Source organism: Cricetulus griseus, chromosome X, assembly GCF_003668045.3.
Source record: "Cricetulus griseus strain 17A/GY chromosome X, alternate assembly CriGri-PICRH-1.0, whole genome shotgun sequence".
Classification (NCBI taxonomy): Eukaryota; Metazoa; Chordata; class Mammalia; order Rodentia; family Cricetidae; genus Cricetulus; species Cricetulus griseus.
In genome coordinates, this window is record NC_048604.1 from 68399192 (window position 1) to 68423815 (window position 24624).

Below are 24624 nucleotides of genomic sequence, written 5' to 3' on the forward strand. Positions count from 1 at the left end.
TCAATTTATTATTCATGTTGCCTCCATTTTGGTGATTATTTGATTAATGTTTGCCTTTCCCACTCAATTCTTAGCTCCCTGAAGGCAAAATTAAGAGCTATTTTTTCCCATCACAATGGTTCCAAAACCTAGCACAGTACTTAGCTTATGGTAGGTGTTCAGTCAATATTTAATAAAAACTTATTGATGTTTTTGACAAAAATAAGATAGTATGGCAGAAACAGAAAAACAACTCCAGGAGTCATGCAGAAATTCATGGGCCCTAAGACATCCAAAACCATCTAATCAATGAAAACCAAGATTGGAGGATTGATACTTCCCAATTTCAGAAGCTGCTATAAAGCAATCGATACTAACCAAAATGATCATGATATTGTGATATTGGCATAAGAATGCACACATGGATCAATGAAATAGAATTAAGTTCAGTAGTAAACACACACATCTATAATCAACTGGTGTTGGTGAGGGTCTCAATATAATTCAGTGAAGGAAAGAAGAGTGCCATCAACAAAAGGTATTGGGTAGGGGAAGATGGCTGTTGGTTGGAGAGATATTTCAGTGGGTAAAGTCGCTTGCTGTGCAAGCTTGGCAACTTGAATTTGATCCCTGGAGAGAATCAAGTTGTCTTCTGACTGTCACATGCATGCTATGGCATATGCCACATCCAATAACAATAATAATAAAAGGTGCCCAGACAATGTCTTATCCTAAAACATGGGCCATTACCTCACACATATGCAAAAGTTAACTCAACATGGGATCAAAGACAAAAACATAAGAATTTAAAACTACAACATTCTGAAAAGAAACAGAAATGTAAATCTATATGGTCTGGGATAAGACAAAAATTACATACTCTTTGTTGTGCTGAGGATTAAGCCCAGGTCTTCATGCATGCTGGGAAAATGCTCTACCACTGAGCTACATCTCCAGCTAACACTTTCTTATATATGCTGCTAAAAGAATAAAGAGCCAGGGAAGAATAGAAGTTAGTTGTCATAAAATATTTTTTAAATGTTTGTGTATTAAAGTACTCTGTCAAGAAACTGAAAAGACAACCCCTTAAATGAAAGAAATATGAACAAATCATATATATGACCAGGGATCAATATACAGAATACACAAAGAACTCCTATAAGCTAGGGATAGTGTACTCTAGCACTTGAGAAGCTGGAGCAGAAGGGTTGCAAGTTCAAGACCAGACTGGGTTACATATTCAGATTCTGTCTCAAATGCAAAGACAAAAACAAGGAGACAAAAAATAAATGAACTCTTACAATTTTTTTTTTTTGAGACAGGGTTTCTCTGTAGGTTTGGAGACTGTCCTGGAACTCTCTTTGAAGACCAGACTGACCTCGAACTCACAGAGATATGCCTGCCTCTGCCTCCCAAGTGCTGGGATTAAAGGCGTACACCCCCACCATCCGGTGAACTCTTACAATTTTACTATATAAATAAAACAAAACAACCCAACTCAAAAATGGGTAAAAGACATAAATAGACATTTCTTTTTAAAAGTTATGCAAATGACCATGAAAAGGCCTTTTTTCATAATACGTGAAAAGATGCTCAACATCACAGTCATAAAGGAAATACAGGTCAAAGGCACAATGAGACATCACTTCAAGCCTAGTGGAATGGCTATGACCAAACCTATTGATAGTACCTACATTGACAAGGATGCAGAGAAACAGGGATTTGTACACATTGCTGGCAGGAAAATAAAGCTTTGTGGGAAACAATCTGGGAGTTCTCAAACATCTAAATATAGAGTTACCATATGAATCAGCTGATGGGGGATGTCCTTCTGTATGCTGTGAATATATGTTTCTCTTATTGGCTGATGAATAAAGCTGTTTCAGCCAATGGACAGGCAGGATGTAGCCAGGCAGGAAGTATAGGCAGGGCTACCAAACTAGGAGAAGACTGGGAAGAGGAAGGCAGAGAGGGGTCGCAAGAGAGATGCTATGTAGCTGCCAAGGAAGAAAGAGGCCCGGGCATCATCAGTAAGCCAAGACCACAGGGAGATACATAGATTAATAGAAATGGGTTAATAATTAAGAGCTAGCCAGTAAGGCTGAACCATCGGCCAAAGAGCTTATAATTGACATAAGCCTCTGTGTATTTATTTGGGACCAAAGGGCTGCGGAACTTCCATCTACAGAAACTTCCATCTACAACCAGCAGTGGCATGTGTGTCTCCCTTCATCATAACAATAACAACAATTATAATAAAATTTAGAAGTTCAGAATACGCAAGCACACAGAAGATTAGTGGTTGCATGGGACCAGTAGAAGGATGAGGACTTGAATGAGTAAGGGGAGCTGGTTTTCCTTAGGGGTAATGAAAATGTTATTATATTGATTGTGGTAGGGACTGGAGAGATGACTTAGTGGTTAAAAGTACTTTCTGCTCCTGTAGAGGGCCCAGACTTGGTTCACAGCACCCATATCAGGCAGCTCACAACTACTTGTAACTCCAGCTCCAGGAGATCCAACACCCTTTTCTGGCCTGTGCACACACTCACACACTCACACACACCCACACACACACACACACACACACACACACACACACACAGTGCACATACATACATGTAGGCATTCACAATACACATACATAAATAAAATCTTTTAAAAAATTGATTCTGGTGATGGTTGCACAACTTCATGACTATCTTAAGTCACTCAAGTATAACACTTATGTTATAGAATAGTTTTTGTACACTGTGAAGATGTGTTGCTTTTATTGGTTTAATAACGAGCTAATGGTCAGTAACTAGGCAGGAAGAAGTTAGGTGGGACTTGTGGACAGGTAAAAAGAGAGCTCAGGGATGAAGAGGAGTGGAGTCTCAAGGAAACAAGGAGAAAGGCAAGATGAACTTGCCATACTGAAAAAAGGTACTGCCACATGGTAGAGCATAGATAAGACATATGGGCTAATTTAACATGTAAGAGCTAGTTAATAACAAGCCTAAGCTTTCAACCAAGCATTTATAATTAATAACAAGTTTCTGTGTGGTTATTTGGGAGCCGGTGGTCTGAACAAGAAACCCTGCCTACACAATTGCAATGGGAGAACTGGGAAATATGCAAATTTCATCTCAATAGAGATGTTAAAACAATAAGGTGCTGGCATAGAAGGTATTCTAGTTAGGATTACTATTGCTGTGATGAAACACCATGACCAAAGAAACTTGAGGAGGAAGGGTTTATTTGACATATGCTTCCACATCATTGTTCATCATGAAAGCAAGTCAGGGCAAGAACTCAACCAGCACAGGAACCAGGAGGCAGGGGCTAATGTAGAGACCATGGAGGAATGCTGCTTACTGGCTTGCTCTCTTTGGCTTTGCTCAGCCTGCTTTCTTATAGAACCCAGAACCACCAGCTTAGGGGTAGCCCCAACCACAATAAGCTAGGCCTTCCCACACCAATCACTAATTTTAGAAATGCCTCACAGGCTTGCCTTCATCCTGATCTTATAGAGGCATTTTCTTAATTGGGGTTCCTTCCTCTCCAATACTCTAGCTAGTGTCAAGTTGACACAAAACTAGCCAGCAAAACAGGTGAATTCTAAGGGTGAAGAATGAGCTGATCAAACCAAGGTTTGGGGGTTGAGTGCCCCAGCCAGAAATGACAGCTAGTGAAAGGAGCCTAGGGTAGGGATGAGCTTGGTAAGGATCAGAAATGAGGTCAGGGCAGCTGACCAGGCAATAGACCAGGGTGAAAGAAGTGGGCGCTGAGATGGGAAAGGTTGGCAAGACAGCTAAATGTGAAATCTATCAAGTGAAGAGGAGCCACAAGAAACTTTGGAGCAAAATAGTAGCATTTTTCATTTGTCAAATCAAGTCACACGGCCTCATTTAAGAAAACAAGGTAAGTGCAGGCCTGCCATGTGACTAGAAAGAGAGTCAGAATTATTTAGTGACTAACACCATGACAATCATCCATTCACCCCTCCCCCAGTCTTGAATATCATTTCAGGCACCTGCTTTTCCTTCAAGTCAATTCCCTACAGCCGGGCTGTGGAGTATGATGGGTCTGTATCACCTTTGCCTTAGGATGAGGCATCTAGCTTAAGTGATATGACGTTCTCAAGGAAGAGTTTGGAACACACATGTGAGAAACACTTATTTCCACAAACCTTTAGCTGAAATGATGTTTACAAAGCAGTCAACAAAGCCAATAGGGCTTAGCAGCATTGTCCCTTGATAACAGAAACCATAGGTATTGGTACATCACATGACAATTGCTGCAAGTATCCCAAATGCTCACTCATTCAATTTTCCAGTAATTATTAGACTGCTAGATCATTTGAAATGAGTTAGCAAAAAAAAGCACACAAATTACCACAACTCAAAAGAGATATTTTGGTAACTGTTTCATTTAATAGTTTTCCTTTGTAGGCCTAAAAGGCATTTAATCTCATGCTTAAGAAAAAAAAATTTTTTTCAAGACAGGGTTTCTCCGTGTAGCTTTGGAGCCTATCCTGGCACTCGCTCTGGAGACCAGGCTGCCTCTGCCTCCTGAGTGCTGGGATTAAAGGCATGTGCCATCAATGCCTGGCAAGAAAATTTTTTTGAGTCAGGGTCTCATTATGTATCCCTGGCTGGCCTAAAACTTGCTATATAGACCAGACTTACCTCAAACTCACAGAGAGTTTGAGGTAACTCAACTATAAAACTATATGTGAGGTAACTCACATATAAAAAAAATGTCTTTATTTTCCAAATACCAGGATTAGAGGTAGGTACCACCATCTGAGGCTGAGAAACAATTCTGAAAATGCCAGAGTCAAATGGGATAATAACATCACGTTAAGGCCTCTATTCTGTCTTTCCCCCAACTGCAGTTGCCATTGCAGGCCTATGAAGCTTCCTGCTCAGGACTTAATCTGTGGTAGTATAGTACATTAATGACACAGGAGACTTAGTGGCTTTGTTTTTGTTTTTGTTTGTACTGCTTTGTGACAGGGTCTTGCTGTGTAGCTCTGGCTGGCCTGGAACTTGCTATGTAGCCCAGACTGTTTTCAAATTTGAAATCTTCCTGTTTCTGCCTCTCAAGCGCAGAAATTAAGAGATGGGGCTCTAAAGCGGGAACTTGGAAGAGCATCTCTGAGTAGTAGGGGAACAGACTGGGGTGTCATTAAAGGATCTCTCTAGGAAATGGCCCAGGCTCTCTGATGCAGGGTAGAAATACTAGCAGGACAAAGCCTGCCACAGTTGCTGCTGGCTTTCTGGGGCTCATCCTTTTCTATTTGGCCTCAATTTCCCCACATATTCCCCATATAACAAATGTGAGCTAGATGATCTCAACCTGTGCAGCTCTGGCAGTCTGGGTGTATGCTTCTGGACTAGCTACTTCCATGGGATCCCAAAATGAAGTCCATAGCACTAGATGCTTCCCTGACCTTGCCATCAAGTTTTCAGGCCCCCCCTCAAGAATTCTTGAACAATATGGTAAAAGGTGTTTTCCCCAACTCCACAGATGCCTCACCGAGCCCTACCCTTCTTGCATATCACTTTTCTTGTGGGCAAAATCTTCCCTGTATCTGTCAAGGACCCAGTCTGAAGCCAAGCACCATGACAAACCTACTTAGAGCTTCCATGACATAATGTGTCTTTTATTGAACCCTTCTGTGATGATTTGAACAGGTATGGCCCCCATAGACTCGTGTGTTTGAATGTTTGGTCCATAGGCAGTGGTACTATTAGGAGGCGTGGCCTTGTTGTAGTAGGTGTGGCCTTGGAGGAAGTGTGTCACTGTGGAGGCAGGCTTTGAGGTCTCAAATATGCTCAAGCCACTCTCAGTGTGGGATACAGTCTCCTTCATGTTGTCTACAGATTAATATGTAAAACTCTCAGCTACCTCTCCAGCACCATGTCTGAGTGCCACCACATCCCGCCATGATGATAATGAAGTAAACCTCTGAACTGTAAGCTAGCCCCAATTAAATGTTGTCCTTTGTAAGAGTTGCCATGGTCATGATGTCTCTTCACAGCAATAGAAACTCTAACTAAAACACCTTCTTACATGTATGTCTTCTGTCCCTATCTACAGTATAAATTTCCATGAGTAGAACCTACATTTTGTTCAGCATCCCTAGTACTAACTCAGACTCTTTATCTGTGGGTATCAAGACGAAGGTGGCTTGTGTACAGTCCTGTGGTTCAGTGGGCATGAAGGGATCAGTTATCCTAGGGTTAAATCCCAGCTCTGTGAGTAACTAGGTTATTTTTTGAGTGACAAAAATGACCTAGTTAGTAGTAACATAGTAACAACATCTCTGTGCCTTGATTTATTTGTCTATTAACTGGAAAAATAGTAGTTACTTCACGTAAAATAAAAATCAAAGGGCAAATACAAATAACGTAAGAAATATCACATGTACACTTAAATGATAAAATTTAATGCTTGCCAAGCTTCTAATCTTCATAATGGGGCTATGAAATAAATACCAACATTATAATAATCCCCTGCTTACAGTGACACTAATGCAAAAGGATGTCAGGCTACTGATTTAGGGTCATAGCGAAGCAAACCACAAGGTGAGGGCTCAAACCCAGGGAGGGTGACTCAAAGGCCCAAACACTTAGCCGCCATCTGAACCATGTCATATCTTTCTTCTACCAGTGTTAGACTAATTATGGGTGCGAAGGAAAATAAGGGGCGGGGGAGATGTCTTAGTTGGTAAAACGCTTGTCAAGCAAGCATGAGGACCCGAGTTTCCCAGTTTACATATAAAAAGCTGAGTGCATTAGTGCAAGACTGCAATCCTGGCACTGGGGAGGGGTACCTAGGCAGATTTCTGGAGCTCCCTGGCCAGCCAGCCTATGCGAGTACATGAGTTCCAGGATCAGAGAGGGAGGCCTTGACTCAGAAAACAAGGTAGAGGGTCTGGAGAAGTGTTTCAACACTTAGGCATGCTTCCTCCTCTTCTAGAGGCCCCGAGTTTGGTTCCCAGCAATCACATCAGGCAGATCACAACCAACAGCCTATAGAACCAGCTCCAAGTATCTAGAACCCTATTCTGGCCTCCAAGGATGCCAGCAAAGATGTGACATACACTCACACAGACATACACATAACATAAAAAACTATTAAAAAATAAGTTGGGGAGTGATTGAGGAAGACAACTGATGTCGACCTCTGGCTTCCATTTGCATCCGTGCAGAAGCAAGAGAGCAACAGAGTGAGAGAGACAGAGTGACAGTGGTAGGCTACTTTATATTAGGTTGCTTTCCCCTGCTTTCATCTGCAGGCACACATTTTTGCTTTCTTTCTTCTGTTTGACTTTCATAGTCTGAGCCAATTGAGTTCTTCCCTCTGATCCTGCCCTTAGACAACCATCTGTGTGATCAACTTGATGTCAGAAAAATGGTGAGAGAGACGAAGATGAGAGGATTGCCTGCTTAGTATGAGGGGAAAAAACTCATCTACCCATTTAAAAAAATAAAAACAAAAACATCTGTCTCTCAAAGGAAATATATGCTAGTATCAAGGGCATGTGTAATTAAGCCCGGGTCTCTAAGAGTGGATCTTGTGCACTATGTACGTTCCAGCATAGGTTCTGTGACAGAATTATAAACTGAGTTGCAACAGGCTTTCATGATGTCCCAGTCTCTTATTTTATAGAGCGAGGAGAACAAGGACCCACGAAAGGGAAGGGACTCGCATGGGTACAGTGGGCACTCAAATATTTGTTGAGTGAATGAAATACTAATGACCCATATGCTTAAGGAGGTGAGGAATACAATCTGGGACCAAAGGACCAAGTTGTTCTTTGTCTCAGGTGCTTCAAGCAAATCTCATGCCCTGAAGTCAGTAGCCCCATTTGAGGAAGACACATTTCAGGGTAACTATCTGAATATAACAACAGTAATGCTAAGTTTATTAGTCTCAGTGTAAAGCTTCTCTCTCTCTCTCTCTTTCTCTCTTTCTCTCTCTCTCTCTTTCTCTCTCTCTGTCTCTCCAGTGTATTGTGTGGTTTTGTTTTTATTGTTATTTTTTCTTATTTTTTGTTTTTTTTCAAGATGTGATTTCTCTGTTTAACCCTGGATGTTCTGGAATTCACTCTGTAGATCAGGCTGGTCATGAACTCAGAGATCTGCCTGCCTTTTGTTTTTGTTTTAAAGTCCCCAAACGAGAGTCCTTTCTTTTTAATCTTGTCACAGTATAATTTGTGTCTTTTCTTTGGTTGCCCAACCCAAGGATGCAAAGGACTCTTTCTATGTTTTGTTTCTTCCTATGTTTTTAATATAAGTTTTATAATCATAGCCTTTAACTTAACCCTTTTGTTCGTTTTGAGCTAAACTTTGAGTGTGGTGTAAGGTAAGGAGCCCACTGTGTTCTTTTGCATGTGGACACCCTGCCATTTCTGCATTCTTGAGAAGATGGTACATGACTCTATTTTTCTTTTATTTTCTTTGAGACAAGGTTTTGTTATGTTGTGCAGACTGGACTTAAGCTATCCTCCTGCCTTCCTCATCTTGCCAAGTAACTGGGACTATAGGTGAGTATCACCATGCTTGGCTCCCAAGGTAATTCCAGGAATCACTGCACAAATCCGATCTTCTTAAACTCAGTTGTGTAACAGGCTTTCTCAGGCTGCCAGCCCCCAAATCATGATACAGAAACTTATTATTAATTATAAATAATTAATGGGAGAGACGGAGCCCCAGGACTGTTGAAGCCTGGAAGCCCCTCCCCTTCCCCTCTCCTCTTTGCCGCTCTGTGTCATCCCCCTCCCTCTACCCTTTCCTACTTTGATAACCTGGCTATGACTAGCAGAAGTCAGCCAGGCCCAATGGGCAGCCCCAGGCCAGCAAAATATGCCAGTTCAAATTGGTCCTGCTAGGAGAATCTGCAGTGGGGAAATCTAGCCTGGTGCTTGGTTTTTGTCAAAGGGCAGTTCCATGAGTACCAGGAAAGCACCATTGGAGCGGCCTTCCTCACCCAATCTGTGTGTCTAGATGACACAACAGTCAAGTTTGAAATCTGGGACATAGCTGGGCAGGAGTGATACCACAGCCTAGCCCCCATGTACTACAGGGGTGCCCAGGCTGCAATTGTGGTCTATGATATTACTAATCAGGAAACTTTTGTCCGGGCAAATACATGGGTAAAGGAACTCCAGCAGCAAGCCAGCCCTAGCATTGTTATTGCCTTTGCAGGGAACAAAGCTGACCTTGCCAACAAGAGCATGGTGGAGTATGAAGAGGCACAGGCATATGCAGATGACAACAGCTTGTTATTGATGGAGACTTCAGCCAAGACTGCTATGACCGTGAATGACCTCTTCCTGGCAATAGCAAAGAAGTTGCCAAAGAGCGAACCCCAGAATCTGGGGGGTACAGCCGGCCGGAATCGAGGTGTGGATCTCCATGAACAGTCTTAGCAGAACAAGAGCCAGCGTTGTGCCGGGCATTGGTGGCGCACACCTTTAATCCCAGCACTCGGGAGGCAGAGGCAGGTGGATCTCTGTGAGTTCGAGGCCAGCCTGGTCTCCAGAGCAAGTACCAGGATAGGCTCCCAAACTACACAGAGAAACCCTGTCTCGAAAAAACAAACAAACAAAAAAGCCAGTGTTGTAGAATCTGAGGGTGGCTAGCAGCAAACACATGTGGAGTTAGCACGAGAGCTAAGACATAACCTCCATCCCCACCCCTCAGCACACAGCCCCTACGGTAACAGCACACTGAGCCCTGGATCCCAAGGGCTGCCTCCTGACAGCTCCATCATGGCACTTTTTAACAGCTTCAGCAACCAACACCAGGCAGCTGTTGCCATCCCTTCTTATGCCCTACTCTGAGGTTTGGGGTCAAATCTCCCCAGGACCTTCGTTCCAAAACAAACTTTCTTCACTTCATATTCTAGGTGCAAGACAGCGACTTCCTCATTGTTACACACACACACACACACACACACACACACACACACACACACACACACTGTGTCCCTTCCCAGGGTTTCAGGGAAGACTTTTATCTCCTGCCTGTTCCCTCTGCCACCTCTCATCACTCCCTGTTCTTGTTCCTGTTCCCTCCTCTTCCCAAGATAATGAAAGGTACACCCCGGAACCCAAAAGGGAGACAATGTAATTTTAGTTACATTAAGGGCCCTGCAGGGATAGAGCAGGAGGCTCAGAGCAGGAGGGTGTAAGGAAACATTTCTTTTTTGTTTTGTTTATCTGGTAGGAGTTTCTTGACTATGAAACACTGCAGCACCCATGACTTGGACTTGTGGAGGGCGTTCCTAGGTAGGAGTGAGAATAGGGAGGCAAGCTCACAGGCACCCTATGGGAGTTGTATTAGCTGACTAGATAAAGGTTGAGGGGCAGTGTCATCTGTGGCTCTGGAACTTGTCCCAAGGCTTTTTCCCCTCACCCAGCCTCTTAGGTAGTTTCCCCACTCACTCATCCCAACTCCAGTGTGGGGATTGGACCTCAGAGTGCTCCAAAGAATCTTCACTGGTTGCCTGCACCTTTAGCTCTGCTGTTGTCTAACTGGAGGAGGTACCAGTTTCTGACACCCATCCTCTCTTTTATACATAGGCATTTCCCCTCTCCTGGCCTTGAGATGGCCTTAGACCCAGACGCCATGACCCTGCAGTTTGCACTTTAATTGATGATAGTTCGGTCATGTTTATTGGTGTTTTGATTGATTTAGCTGTCCTTCAACCTTTTTAATTAAATGGAATCTACAATGTATGAGGTTTGGGAGGCACTATAGAAAACAGTAACAGTAGCAGCTACTCAAGCCCAGTCTCCCCTGCTAGCCTCTTCTGACTGATTCATGCCTCAATTCTTGGGTATACATTTGTCTGAGCAACTGAGGAGTTGCCTCAGAATAGCGTGGGCCATGGTAGTGGAGTGAAGAAGGGTAAGGCGAAGGGAGTGTTCTGTCTTCCTAGGGCTCACATTCAGCTTGCTATATCTTACCATGTCTTTTCTACTTCCCTGTAAATACTTAGTCTTTATTCTCACTGTATAGTCTGTTCTGTCTCCTGTTGCCCCTTTTCTTTTCTCTTTTGTTGGTATCTTGAGTTTAGTTCCTCCCTCACCCCGCCCCCCCTTACTCTTTCTTAATCCATGTACCACTAGGGGCTCCTGCCACATAGGCCACTCATCCTATGACAGGCGCAGCTAGAACTGAAGGTGCCTCACAGCTGCCGTATGTCTTCAGAGCGCTTTGGTCCTTCCTAAGTCTCTGGCCTCTACATCTTTCATTAGGTGTTTTGGGTTATCTGTGGGAAGCCATCAAAGCAAGAGGGAACTCAGTTCTTTTGAGTGTTGGCCAGAATTTTGGGGAAACCTGAAGAAGAAAGGAAAGCCCACAGTAACCCAGAGTTAGAACCTTTCTGTTTCTTTGGCTTACAGGCTGCCTTTTGTTTCAGAGCATGAAATCCATGGAACTCCATGGAATCCATGACACCAAGACTCTCAAGGATCCAGCTAAGGTTCTTCCACTTAGTCCTCAATTCTCTTCCTTTTCTAGGGGCAGCCTTAGTTCTCATGGCCCTGAAACACACATACGTTTCCAACTTTGTTTTCCTAGAACTTGTTAGCCCTCCAAAGCATCCAGGTGCATCTATTTTACAAGTTAAAAACCTAGGGAGGCTAAGTCTTGTAGAGACTTAATTCCTTTGCTGCAGTTTCCATGAGACAAAAGTGAAAATGTTTTATTACCTAGGGGCTGGGAAACCATTTCCCTGGGCTTTTCTCCTCCCTCCCTTCTTCCCTGTCTCCCTCCCTTAGGAACACTATTGGCCTTAGCTCCTGGGCCCGGCTGCTGCCTCCCCTCTACTCCCACCAGCTCTTCTGCCTTCATTTGAGCTCTGTTGGGCTTCAGGGTTCTTGTTCTCTCCCACCCTCCCATTATCTTTTTGATTTTGATCACATTTTAGGGGGAGGGGTCATCCTTTTTTGTTTGTTTGCTTTTATTTTTTTCCTAAGAAAGCATTTGCCTTTCTTTCCCTCTCCTTCCAACATAGCAATCGTGGTAACAGAATGCAACTGCTGATTTATTGATGTATTTAATGTAAGTAAACAAGGAGAAAAAAGAATGCACTTGCTGGGTGTTGGTGGCACACACCTTTAATCCCAGCACTCAGGAGGCAGAGGCAGGTGGATCTCTGTGAGTTCGAGACCAGCCTGATCTCCAGAACAAGTGCCAGGATAGGCTCCAAAGCTACACAGAGAAACCCTGTCTCAAAAACCAAAAAAGAAAAAAAAAAGAATGCACTGGACTGTTCTTCTTTTTTACCATTTTTCTACCTGAAGCTAAAAATCGGGAAGGAAGGTGGATGGTAGTGGTGGCATATCCCTTTAATCCCAGCCCTCGGGAGGCAGAGGCACAAGCAGGAGGATCTCTGAGTTAGAGGCAGCCTGGTCTACAGAGGAAGTTCCAGGACAGCCAGGGCTACACAGAGAAACCCTGTCTCAAAAACAAACAAACAAAAGATTGGGAAGAAAGGGCCCAGTGAAATCTTACGGAACCTCTAACATACCACCTCCCAACCTTGGTGCCTCGTTACTTTCTCAACCTGTTCTTGGGCCCTTGAAGAGCCAATCTGGAAAATAACCTTGTTTTGTGAACTGTTCCTGCTCAAAGATATAGATAACTTATCAAGTGTGACTTTTATCTTTTTGTGTGCAGTGGTGAGGTCATGGATCTCCTGGGATTTCTTGAGACTGGAAAGAGGAATGGCAAATCTGAACTGTTGGAAGCACTATGCAATATTTTGTGCATTTTCCTGAGACTCATTTGTATATTAGTTTCTGAATTGGACCCATAACCTAAAGATTACAAAGAGGGCTGGAGACTGAGCTGTGGTGGCGCATGCCTTTAATCCCAGCACTTGGGAGACTGAGGCAGGCGGATCTCTATGAGTTCAAGGCCAGTCTGGTCTATAAAGCTACTTCCAGGACAAACTCAAAAAAAAACACCAAACCAAAAAAGAAAAAGAAAAAAAGAGGTCTGGAAAGATAATGGCTCAGCGGTTAAGAGTACTGGGTGCTCTTTCAGAGGACCCGGGTTCAAGCCCCAGCACCCACATGGCAGCTCATAACTGCCTGTAACTCCAGTTCCCGGGGATCTGACATCCTCACATATATACATGCATGCAAAACACAAATGTAGAGGACATAAAATTTAAAAAATATATATTCAAAATAAATAAATAAACAAATGACAGCCTTTGCTTATGCTTGTCCCGCTAGCTCTCACAACTTAAATTAACCTGTTTCTCTTCATCTACATTTTGCTTTGGGGCTTTTTACCTTTCTTTCATTCTGTATGTCCTACGCCTTGTCTTTCTGTCTGGTGACTGCCTGGCTGACTGGCCCCAGTTATCTCCCTTTCTTTCTTGCTCCTTCTCTCTTCTCTTCTCTCTTGAGCCTAGATTCTTCCTCCTATTATTCTCTCTGCTGCCCAACTATTGGCCATCTAACTTTTTATTAGGTAGCCTTAGGCAGGCTGGGTGAAACAGCAACACATCTTTACATAATTAAACAAATGCAGCATAAACAGATGTATACACCTTTACACAGTTAAAGTAATATTCCACAACACAGTTGCATACCCACTCCTTCCCAAGCAGCTTTAAAATTTCAGTGCACATGTATGTGTGCCCTCAGACATCGGTGTTTTTTATGGAAGCATTCAAGTGATTCTAAAACACACAGCCAAGACCAAAACTAAAATAGAGATTGCTTACCTGACAAGGTAAATAAAAATAAACAAATCCTTGATTTTATACACTTGATTAGGACAAAGATTTGTGTCCATAGTATATGTACTCGTATCTTTGGCATCTAAAACAGTACAAATGGTTTCTTGGCCTTCTCACTTGCCACCATGAGCACGCCAGTTGCAATATCTCTGAATTTATTTTTCTATTTCTCACAGGAGGACTATATTAGAAAATGTATGTTGTGGTTGTTTGAGTGAAAATGGTCCCCATAGACTCATAAGAAGTGGCATTATTGGTGGTGGGGCCTTGTTGGAGGAAATGTGTCACTAGGGGTGGGCCTTGAGGTTTCAGATGATCAAGCCAGGCCCAGTGTCACTCTCTCTCTCTCTCTCTGTCTCTCTCTCTCTCTCTCTCTCTCTCTCTCTCTCTCTCTCTCTCTCTCTCTCTCTTCCTGTTGCCTGCAGATCCAGATGTAGAAACCCTCAGCTCCTTCCCCATCACCATGTCTGCCTGTGTGTTGTCATGCTTCCTACCATGATGATAACTAACCTTCTGAAACTGTAAGGCAACCCCAATGAAATGTTTTCCTTTATAAGATTTGCCATGGTCTCTTCATAGTGATATGATTGACTAAGACTTGTGTAAAGTGCTTCATAAATGGAAAAAAGTGAAAAGATGCTACATTTACATTAAAAAATCTAGCATCCTGATTTCTCTCCTTGGCCCTATCAAGAAACGTTCATTCTGGTTTTTGTCCCACCAACTTAGGTCTTGCTGGAAAGAGCTGTGTCACCTCTTCTCCCAGTCAGGCTGTTCTCTATGGATAATGTCATAGATTGTTTTCCTGCTGCTGTGATGAAACCTCAGGAGGAAGAGGTTTACATTATGCCTTACAAGTTAAAGTCCATAATAAAGAGAAGTCAGAGCAGGAACTCAAGGCAGGAACCTGAAGACAGGAACTAAAGCGGAGACCATGAAGGAACAATGCTTACTGGTTTGCTCCCCATGATTCACTCACCATGTTTTCTTATACACCCCAAGACCACCTGCCCATGGGTGGCATAGTGCCCAGTGCTGGACCTTTCACATCAATCATTAATCAGGACAATACCCTCATAGACTTCCCCACAGTCTCTGCCACCCTCAGCACTTCCAACTCTTGAGCAAATTAGTTACTTGATTAAAGTCTGTTGCCTCACCAAGAGGGGAATGGCAATAGCTAACTCTATCGTGGAATCCTTGATAATGACATGGGTTTGCAATGCACATACTGCTCTTAAACATCAGAACATGAGCTATGTTTTTATGCTCAAAGGGCTTTTTCCTTTAAAAAGAGGGGAAGTGTTTATGCTAAATAAAAAGAGATAAAGACATATTTAAAGGGGTGTGCAAAAAATAAGATGGGGTACATGACCATGGAACTTCCTTTGTTTCTCTGATACTCAAACAGCGAGTATGCATTGAGCAAAACTACATACTGAAGTTGGGTAAGGGGCACAGGCATGGAAGTGACACAGCCTGTAGGACTCTGATACAAGACCTGAGCTCATAATAGATCATAGCTGGGGCTAGGGGGCTGCTCAGCAGTTAAGAGCACTGACTGCTCTTCCAGAAGACTGGGATTTGATTCCCAGTACCCACACAGTGGCTCACAAACATCTGTAATTCTAGTTCCAAGGAGATCCAATGCCCTACTCTGGTCTCTGAGGGCACCAGGTACAAACACAGTGCACAGACAAGTGGGCAAAATACCCAAACACATTCTTTAAAAAGACTATAGCCTGGAAGCCACCATCAATGTGGCAGTGGTATGTTCTATTGCAGGCAAAATAGCAAAGAAGTAATAAATATCCTCTTGAGTATTGGAGTATTGTGAGGTTCCCAGCAATGATAATGGCAGAGGTTACAAAATATCTGTGGTGGCCCCCACAGGCTCATATGTTTGAGAACTTGGACCCTAGTTGGTGGAACTGTTTAGGAAGGAGTGTGGCCTTGTTGGTGGAGGTGTGTTACTGGATGTGGGCTTGACGTTTCAAAACAAAAAGCCCGCACCAAAAACCAAAACCAAAGTGGAGTTTGTTTAGTATTGGCTAATTACTCCTGGGCATAGGGTCTCCTCTGGAGTGTTGATTGGTATACCCAGGGACTCGCCACTGGAGAAAACTGATTTTTCCCTTTCCCAGCAGGTATCAACTACAAATAGCTTCTTGGTTATGGGTGGGATTTTGCATCTACTTCCCCTTTTCGGTACTGGGATTTTGTCTGGTGTGAACCTGTGCAGGTCTTGTGCAGACTGTCATAGTCCCTGGGAATTCATATGTGCACCAGTTCTGTTGCATCAGGATGCTGCTGCTTCCTTGGAGTCATCCACCACCTCTGGCTCTTACAGTCTTTCCATCTCCTCTTCCACATAGATTCCTGAGCCTGGAGCAGAGAGGTTTCTTATTCGTTTGTTTGTTTTAATTTAGGGAGTTTAGTTTTGTTTGTTTTGAAAGAGAATGGACGTGAAGTTGGGTACGTAAGGAGGTGAGGGGAATATGGGAAGATTCAGGGGAGGTAGAAAACATGGTCAAAATAGACTGTGTAAAAAATGTGTTAATAAAAAAATGAAAAAAGATGAGGAGTAGAGAGGAGGTGGGGGAGGGCATGGGAGGAGAGGAGGGAGGGGAAACTGGTTGTTATGCAAAATAAATAAAAAAGGAAAAGGGCCATTCCTAATGTGCTTTCTGCTTCCTGTCTGTAGGTCAGGATATGAGCCCTCAGAGGTTGTTCTAATGTCTTCCTGCCTGCTGCCATATTCCCTATTATGATGGTGATGGATTCCTATACCTCTAAAACTGTAAGCTCAAATAAATCCTCCCTTTTATAAGTTGCCTTAATCATGGTGCTTTATCACAGCAATTGGAAGGTAACTAATATGGGGGCAGGAGAGACAGAGAGCTCAGCAGTTAAGAGCACTGACTGCTCTTCCAGAGGACCTGGGTTCAATTCCCAGCACCCACATGGCGGCTCACAACTGTCTGTAACTTCAAGATCTGACACCCTCACACAGACATAAAGTCAGGCAAAACACCAATGCAACATAAATAAAACATAAAATAAAAAAGAAATTGGTATACAAGGTTCTTGCCTTGAGAACCGACAAGATTAAACGTTTTTTTTAAAGTAACTAATACTACAGCTAAGAGAAATCATTAATTGATATAAAGGATTTATTAGGTAATACGCAAAGGTTTAGACAAACACAAAATCCTGTCTCCTACTAGGCCATTAGTCATTCAACAAACACTTGCATCATACCTACTTCCAAACTAGATGTTGAAGACAGACTGATGAGTCAGCCACTGTTCTTCCCCTCAAGGATAATATGTAACATTTTAGGCATGAGGTTTGCTTCCAAAGCTGTTTTCTATATAGGAGTATTTCTGATCCCCCTGACAGAAAATAGAGGCTCAGAACTGGAAGTTACTCCTGTGAGCTGGTACCAGGACTCTGCTTCTACCTGAGACCAAATAAGCAAAGGCAAGCAAGTGCATAACCTCCCCAACAGGGCTTATTCCTCCCCCAAAGGCCTGTGGCTCATGACCCACAGCCACTTGACTAAAGTCTGGCTCAGGGAGACACTTGAAATTCATCCCAAGCCCTCAGGATCTAAAGGGCTCAGCAGCTGCCTCCTATGTCCAAGTCCCTACCACGGTCAAGACAAGATTTACCTCCCCCGGGGAGGGACTGCTCTAACTTTCCAGCTTCTGGCTCATCTTAAGCAAAGGAGTTACCAGTGTGTTTTTCCAAGTTCCTAAGACGAGGCTTACACTACATTCAAGAGGTAGTAAAGGAAAGGAAATAAAAATGGGTTCAAAAAAGGTCAATACATATTGGCAGCGTCTGCCTGGACTGTCTTCCCCCCCCCCGCCACACACACACACCTGGAGGAAGCATAGGTTGCAAACGTGAAGAAAGTACTGCAGGAGCATAGCAGAAAGAGCCAGGAGGCTGTAAAGAGCCAGGCATAGCTGTGTGGGAGTCTTGAGGAATGAATAGGAGTTGTAGGACAGCAAGAGGAAAGAGATATGGAAGCCTTCCCTGCCCCTGTACCCTGTGATTTCTATACAGGGCTTGGCTGTCTGTAGCAACACTGTCTCTTTCTGCACCATCTCCCTAAGAGTTAAGACTCAAGAGTTAACAGCAACTCTTAAGAACTAAGTATCACCGATATCTGGCACAGAGGCAAACACAGGCTTAGTGTGATGATCAGGATAGGAATTAGTCTTTGAAGCCAACTCTAAATCACCAGATTAAAGATAAACTGCTTTCCTTTATTAAGGGACAAGAACATTAAAGGGGAAAATATCTCAGCTATGTCCAAACTCAGCCTTTTTAAAGACAGCATCTTGTTATATAGTCCAGGCCTGGCCTGGAACTCTTGATCCTCCTGCCTCAGCCTCAAAAATGCTAGGATTACAGGACGAGTCATCACCACACCCCACTCCAAACTCCCACTTTAAAGTTCATTTTGACAGAGCACAACCAAACTGTGGTGAAAGAAGAAACGATAGTTGCATTTTCCCGCCCAGGTCCCCAAAGCAATGTTTCAACCACAGTTAACAAGTAGCCCCAGTTGTTCCTTCTAGAAAGTACAGCCACAACCAGAGGAATGGCAGCTGCCTGACTCAAAGGGATTCACAATCTGGACCCCTTTCCTCCTCCCTCCCTCTCCACATGCCTCGGGCAGTCTGGAAGCCCCAAGCACAAAATACAAATGCCAATAATGCTTCTTTCCTAAACCTACTGCTTGCATTAACTTGAAGTTATAAGGAAAAGATTTCACTGGGCTTTTTCTCAATGGGGAGTAAATTTGTATAACCTGTTATTCCAAGGGGGTAATCTGGTTCAAAAGCTGGAATACAGCAAGATCTCACGACCCAAAATCCTCACAAAATGAGTTCCCTGCTCTGTTTCCGGAGATGCACTGTTCGCACATTTCAGCAAGGAACCCTTCTGTATCACTTTGAGCGGAACCATTCCTTAAAACCTACTTCTCAGCCTTCATAAATAGATCCTTCCTCTTTTATAAACTTAGTGTGTTTTTGCTGGGGAAAATTGAAAATCTTAACTGATGAAAGCACAAAAATTATACATAGAAATAGAGTATCACGACGCACTTTGGTATCTGTGTACAGCGCGGGATGCTTATTTTATCTGGGTCTGGGCCTCAATCTCTCCAAACAGTCATCATTTCCTCTTGGCAAACACTTTCAGCAGATCCTTCTTTCTCCCTTGTCTTCATCCTCGGGGACTTGGCTGGCCTGAGAAGCCAACTCTGGAGGTTACCATCTCTCCGATTACAGCTGAGATGAACGTTCTAAAAGTGCCCCCTCTTCCCCTATACCCTTGGTCCCAGTATTTTCCTGGTGGCTGCTAACAGAATCAGCTAAATCTTGGTGCCCCAAAAATAGATACAGAGGAGGTTCCAAATGGGAAGCCCAAATGCAGCCTCTAACATCGTAGATACCATTGGACCAGGCTTCTTCCTTTCTCTGGGTGGCTGTTGGCCAGGATCCACATTCTAAAAGTATTTCTGTTGGTATCATGAAAGGAAAGACAGATATTCTGTCTTCTAAATTGCATTTGTTGAGCAGTGATGCATGCCTGTAATCCCAGCAGGCAGAGGCAGGAGGATCAGGGGTTCAAGGTCATCTTCAGCTATATAGTAAGTTCAAGTAGAGCCGGGGCTACATATGACCCTGTCTCAAAAAACAATACAAAACAAAACAAAAAACAAACAGGAAAAAGATGAATTGTATCTGCACAAGTATCTATGGTTTGAAAACACTATACGTTTATACAGTTATAATGTGAATGCATTAACTATGTGCATGCTGTGGACTACCAAATGAGGATAACATGGAGTCCACCCTACACATCAATTCAGAAGCTACCATTTCACTTCGATCTGTAATCTCTGGCCTGGCCCAATTTGAAAAGTGTGAAACTATAAAGTGAGAATGTCTTTCTTTTAGCCTGGATTCCCAAAATTGTGTGCATAGCAAAATCTCTCTATTCTGTTGAAAAGCTGGCTGAAGGTAGAGACCCATCCCAGTGTCAAAATGTGTGGCCCCATGTAGCTATAACATAAAAAAAACACATTGTCTTCATTCAATATGAGCAAGGCAATATAAGATAAAAAATCTTTTACTTTGCTGTAGCATATACTCTTTTTTACTGATAAAGTAATTTTTCTAATTTTCTTCCTTTGCTCATAAAACCAAAAAGTATATTACTCAACTTTGGAGGCATGACTATTTGTGATTAATTCATACATGTGGACTGGTTTGTCACTTCTTTTAACCTAAGCCTACATTATACTTCATGCTTATTATCCACAAAGATGATTTATACCAGACTGTACGATGAAGCACTGGGATGTAGCTCAATGGTAGCATCCACCATGCACAAAATGTTCCCTAGAACAGCAAGAAAGAAGAAAGAGGAGGAGGAGGAGGAAGAGGAAGATTATATGGTCAAACAGGTTGGGAAACTGGCTTGCTGATGTCTACCCTTAACCATCCATAGCACATCTTCACCCCAAGCTGCACAGTACAACCCCTTGGAAACTTTGAAAACATACTCGTTTCTGCCTACTGTCTCCCAGAACTTCAGGTTATAGAGGATGCATGTCATCAGTAGTTTTTAAATCCTTTTAGATGATCTGGTTTTGCACCCGAAGTCAGTACAAGATTCTGTGGCTATCATTTAAATTTTGGGGAATGAAGCTGAAGGAGCTTCATTGCAAGCATTGTGAAGCATTCTGTCCGAGGAGATGACAGAATTGCTTGGTGGTCTGGGCATCTTGTAGACAATGCCAAGGTGTTCCTGTGACCTTGAGGCTGCTTGGCTATGAAATCAGGCTCTCCTCACTCTGTCAGCATTGGGGAAAGGTAGACCTGCTAGACCCCCAGGCAAACTGCTCACTACCACCTTAGGCCTATAAGTTTTGTGAGAAAAACGTCTTCACCCCTTAGACAAATAGATTCCTTAACACTTGTGAGTCTGGCCAGGAACCATGCCCCTCCCCCTACCAGGAGACTAGCACAGAGGAGTCCTGACTGAAGGCAAAGGCTGCTGCTAGACAGCTGAACCAGAATCCACCCTCTACTGCTTTGTTAATGCCCCTCCGGTGTCCTAGTCTGGCAGGGTCTGAGGTCAGCAGGCAATGGTCTATAACAATAAACATCCCAGGACTGACAATGCTCTCAGTAGAGCCTGCTTCAATTACAAAGGATGCCCCCCCACCTTTGGTTGGCAATGAGACAGTGAACATATGTCAATGGGGGAGAATGAAGGTGGAGTCAAAGGAAAGCAAAATCCTGCGGCAGGGAGAGGTGCACTGACAACCTCAACGTGCTCCTCCGTGTACAAGTGAGCATTCTTTACAAGTTCCAGAGCACAGAAGAATGGCTGCAGCTCAGAGTTGTCTAGGAAACATTTTTATTATAACAGACTTAACAGGGTCTCCATCTAGGAGTTTCAAAAGAGTTCATAGCTGCCAGGCATGGTGGCAAATGGGTGTAATCCCAGCACTCATTTGCAGAGGCAGGAGGATAGACAAGTTTCATTCTAGCCTAGTTGTCACAGTGAGACTGGAGCTCAAAACCAAATAAATAAACAAAGGTTTGAAGGACTTGCATCTTTCTGGATGGTCTCTGCTGATGGTATGCATGATTGTGGGGTATGCATCAAACAATTTATGCACATTATTTAGACCCTTGAAATAATCCCCCGACATGAATAGTATGAACCCCATTTTACACAGAAGGAATTATCGCTCAGTCAGCTGAGTTGCATGTGTCCACAGCGGGGTTCTTCATAGCTGTATACTATTTCACCACTTCTATCACAGACCGAGCAAAATTTCCATAATCACTCCATTGTGAATGAATGTTAGGTTACTTTCCTTTCTCAAGTTAACATTAAAAAAAAACAAATGATGTGATGAAAACCCTTGCATCACATCATCTTGGCACAATGTCTGATTTTTCTTTAGCATAAGATCCTGAGGTGGAATTGCAGAGCCAAAAGAGACACACCATAAATAAAAGAAGCATCTTGCTAACAGCTCTGGGTGCTGCCTCCTGCAAGGGAAGGGAGCCCCTGAGCATGCTAATGTTAGGAGGCCTCTGTCACCTCACAGTTGAGGAGGATAATTTATTTGGTACTTTGCTTATACTGAGGAATCAGACTATAAATTGTCAGGAGGATAATTACACTGCTCTCAGCAGCAAAGCGATCCACTCAAAGTAAAAAGGAAAAAAAAAAGATCTTAAAAACCCATCCTTCCTTTGAATCCATTTTCCAAAGGGAAAAAATTTAGACTAAGGGTGCTTACTTGTCTAGCATGAGGCAGGCCCTAAATAAGTTTGATTCCCAGCACCACCAAATAAAAAGAAAAGAAAAACATTTTTCTGGTTTTCCCATAGAGAACTTGCAGATCATTCCGGAGATTCTGTGTTATATGGCAGGGGGGGGACACAATAAAAGATACAGTCAAACCTTAAATATCACACACACACAAAACAGACATAGAATAGATTTCAGTTTCAAGTGCCAGGGACTCACAAGCAGGGAGACTCTTGTTTTCTTTCTCTCTCTTTCTCACTGTATTTTAGGGTCCCTCCTGGTAGGGACTTTGGGGACCGGGATGGTCATGGAGAGAGGGAAAACCTGGCTCTGCCAGGCAATTTTCAATCTCATCTTCCTCAAGGGTACAACTTCAAGTTAACCATACATTTTTTTTTTTTTTACCCTCTAACACTCTCTAACTCTGTGACCAACAAACAGGATATGATGGGTTCCCCACCACCTCTGCTGCTGCGGTGGCCCTCTGTCTGGGGGAGATTTGTGTTCTCTCCTGAATCCAGCCGGTCCTCCCCCACATCAGTTCCCTCTTACATCTCTATACTAGGCAACTTCCTGAACTAGAAATCCACACTATACTCTTCCTCTGTCACAATAATGCTCAGACATCACATCCTCCTGGAAGCTTTGGACATCTCTGCACTGAGTCAGGTGTGCCTCTTCCACCTTCCCCAGAGCTGTCACTCATCTGCACAACAGTGCTCCTCACAGTGGGCTGTGTACCTGCATGCTAGCTCATCTCCATGTACCCAGAAACCATCACAGGACATCACAACCCAGGCTAGAAAAGGGGAAGGAAGGGATTCATCTCGACAGCTGCTATAGCTAGTAAAAAGCCCACTTGGCATCAAATCCTGACTTCGCTGGAGAAGTGGCAATAAAAACACAAATATATCTACCCTCAAAGAACTTATTCTTTATTGAGGCGCTTACAATTTCCAGAGAGGGGAGCAGCTGGACGAGTAGGAAGGACGGAAGGATGGAGAGTTGTTTGAGTGCACAAACTCTCCAAGTTAAAGGACTAGAATCGAGTTGTCTCCTGCATGACTAGCCCTACTGCCTGCCTGTCACAAGCAAACCTTGCTGTAAGTTACTTATATAAATACTTAGTCATCACACCTGACTGTGGCATTATCAAAGAAGCCTTGTCCATTAAAATGCTGTCATCCTGTTTGCAGCAAATGCATGGGACCAGAAGACATTATATTGAGTAAAATAAGCCCGGCACAGAAAGATAAATACTTCGTGTTCTCACCCATATGTAAAAGCTTTAAAAAAAAAAGTTGAGCTAAATGTAGCTCATTACCGGAGGTTGGAAATAATGGCAGAGGGGTTTTACAGGGAATTTGGATAATATACAAGAAAATGCAGTCTGCTACAAGGAAGAAGTTCTGATGTTCCTTAGCACAGTGGGGTAACTACTGTTCACAAAAACCCTTTATATTTTTATAAATATCTAGGAGAGTGGCTCTTGAAATCTCCAAACACGATGTAATGAGGAGATAGAAACAAAAATCTTGATTTAATTAGTAAATAGTGTATACGTTTATTGAACTATCACATTGTACTGTATAAATAAACAGGTGAAGAGATGGAAATGTTAACTACCCTGATTTTATCATTACATACTGTACATATGAACTGAATTATCACACTCTAATAATTTATATAATTAAAATAATAAGACTGACAAGATGTCTCAGTGGGCAAAAGCATTAGCCATGCAAGCCTCATAATTTGAGTTTAAGCCCCAGAACCCACATGGTGAAATATGTATGCCCTCTGACAGCCACGTAAACATCACACATACATACACAATAATAAATAAAATGAAAATTAAGGGCCAGGGATATATTTTATTGGTAGACCACTTGCCAAGCATGCATAAGGCCATGGGTTCAACCACCAACCTCACCAAATTAATTAATGGGTAAATTAAAAATGAAAACTGAAGCTGGGAAGAAGATAGTGCAGTAGGTAACACCAGGCCAGTGAAGGACCCTGTCTCAAAAACAAAACACCATAGTCTCACCAAATGACTGCCTAAGCATGCATCTGAACAAGGATGAAACTAATAAACATGCTAATGTGGTTGGGGGGAAGCTCAGGAGGCCTCAGCCCTATACAAAAAGCGACAGGCAACTAAAGAATGCTGAGAACTGGAGAAACTATCTTCCCCAGGGAAGAGCACAACAACTGGTTATCCAATACCAAATCGTCAGCCCTGAAGACATACGTACAAGTAACATTATACAGACTGAGAAGGTTATATTTAGGAGTATATATGTATATGCATACACATATATATTCATGTAACAACAATTAATGGGAAAAGAGCAAGGAGGGGCATACGGCGGGATGTAAGGAGGAAAGGAAGGGAGAAATGATGAAATTATATTATAATGTCAAAAATAAAAGAAATAATTTTAAAACAAAACAAAAAACGAGAGGATAAACAGAAACAACAACACCCAAGACTGACCTCTGACCTCCACACACATGTGTGCCTGC

General features: G+C 43.0%; 2 protein-coding genes across 7 annotated transcripts in view; one reads left to right on the top strand and one right to left on the bottom strand.

Moving 5' to 3' along the window:
- Nhsl2 (NHS like 2) overlaps window positions 1-24624 on the bottom strand; it is a 271866-nt gene that overhangs the window by 240852 nt on the left and 6390 nt on the right. The window lies entirely within an intron of this gene.
- On the top strand, window positions 8842-9408 carry LOC100757726 (ras-related protein Rab-5B-like). Its single transcript, XM_035450280.1, has one exon. The coding sequence runs from the start codon at window positions 9047-9049 to the stop codon at window positions 9401-9403; it is 357 nt and encodes a 118-aa protein (XP_035306171.1). The 5' UTR covers window positions 8842-9046; the 3' UTR covers window positions 9404-9408.

Coding starts and splice junctions, on each gene's coding strand:
- LOC100757726 (XM_035450280.1), top strand. CDS start 9,047: ATGTACTACAGGGGTGCCCAGGCTGCAATTGTGGTCTATGATATTACT.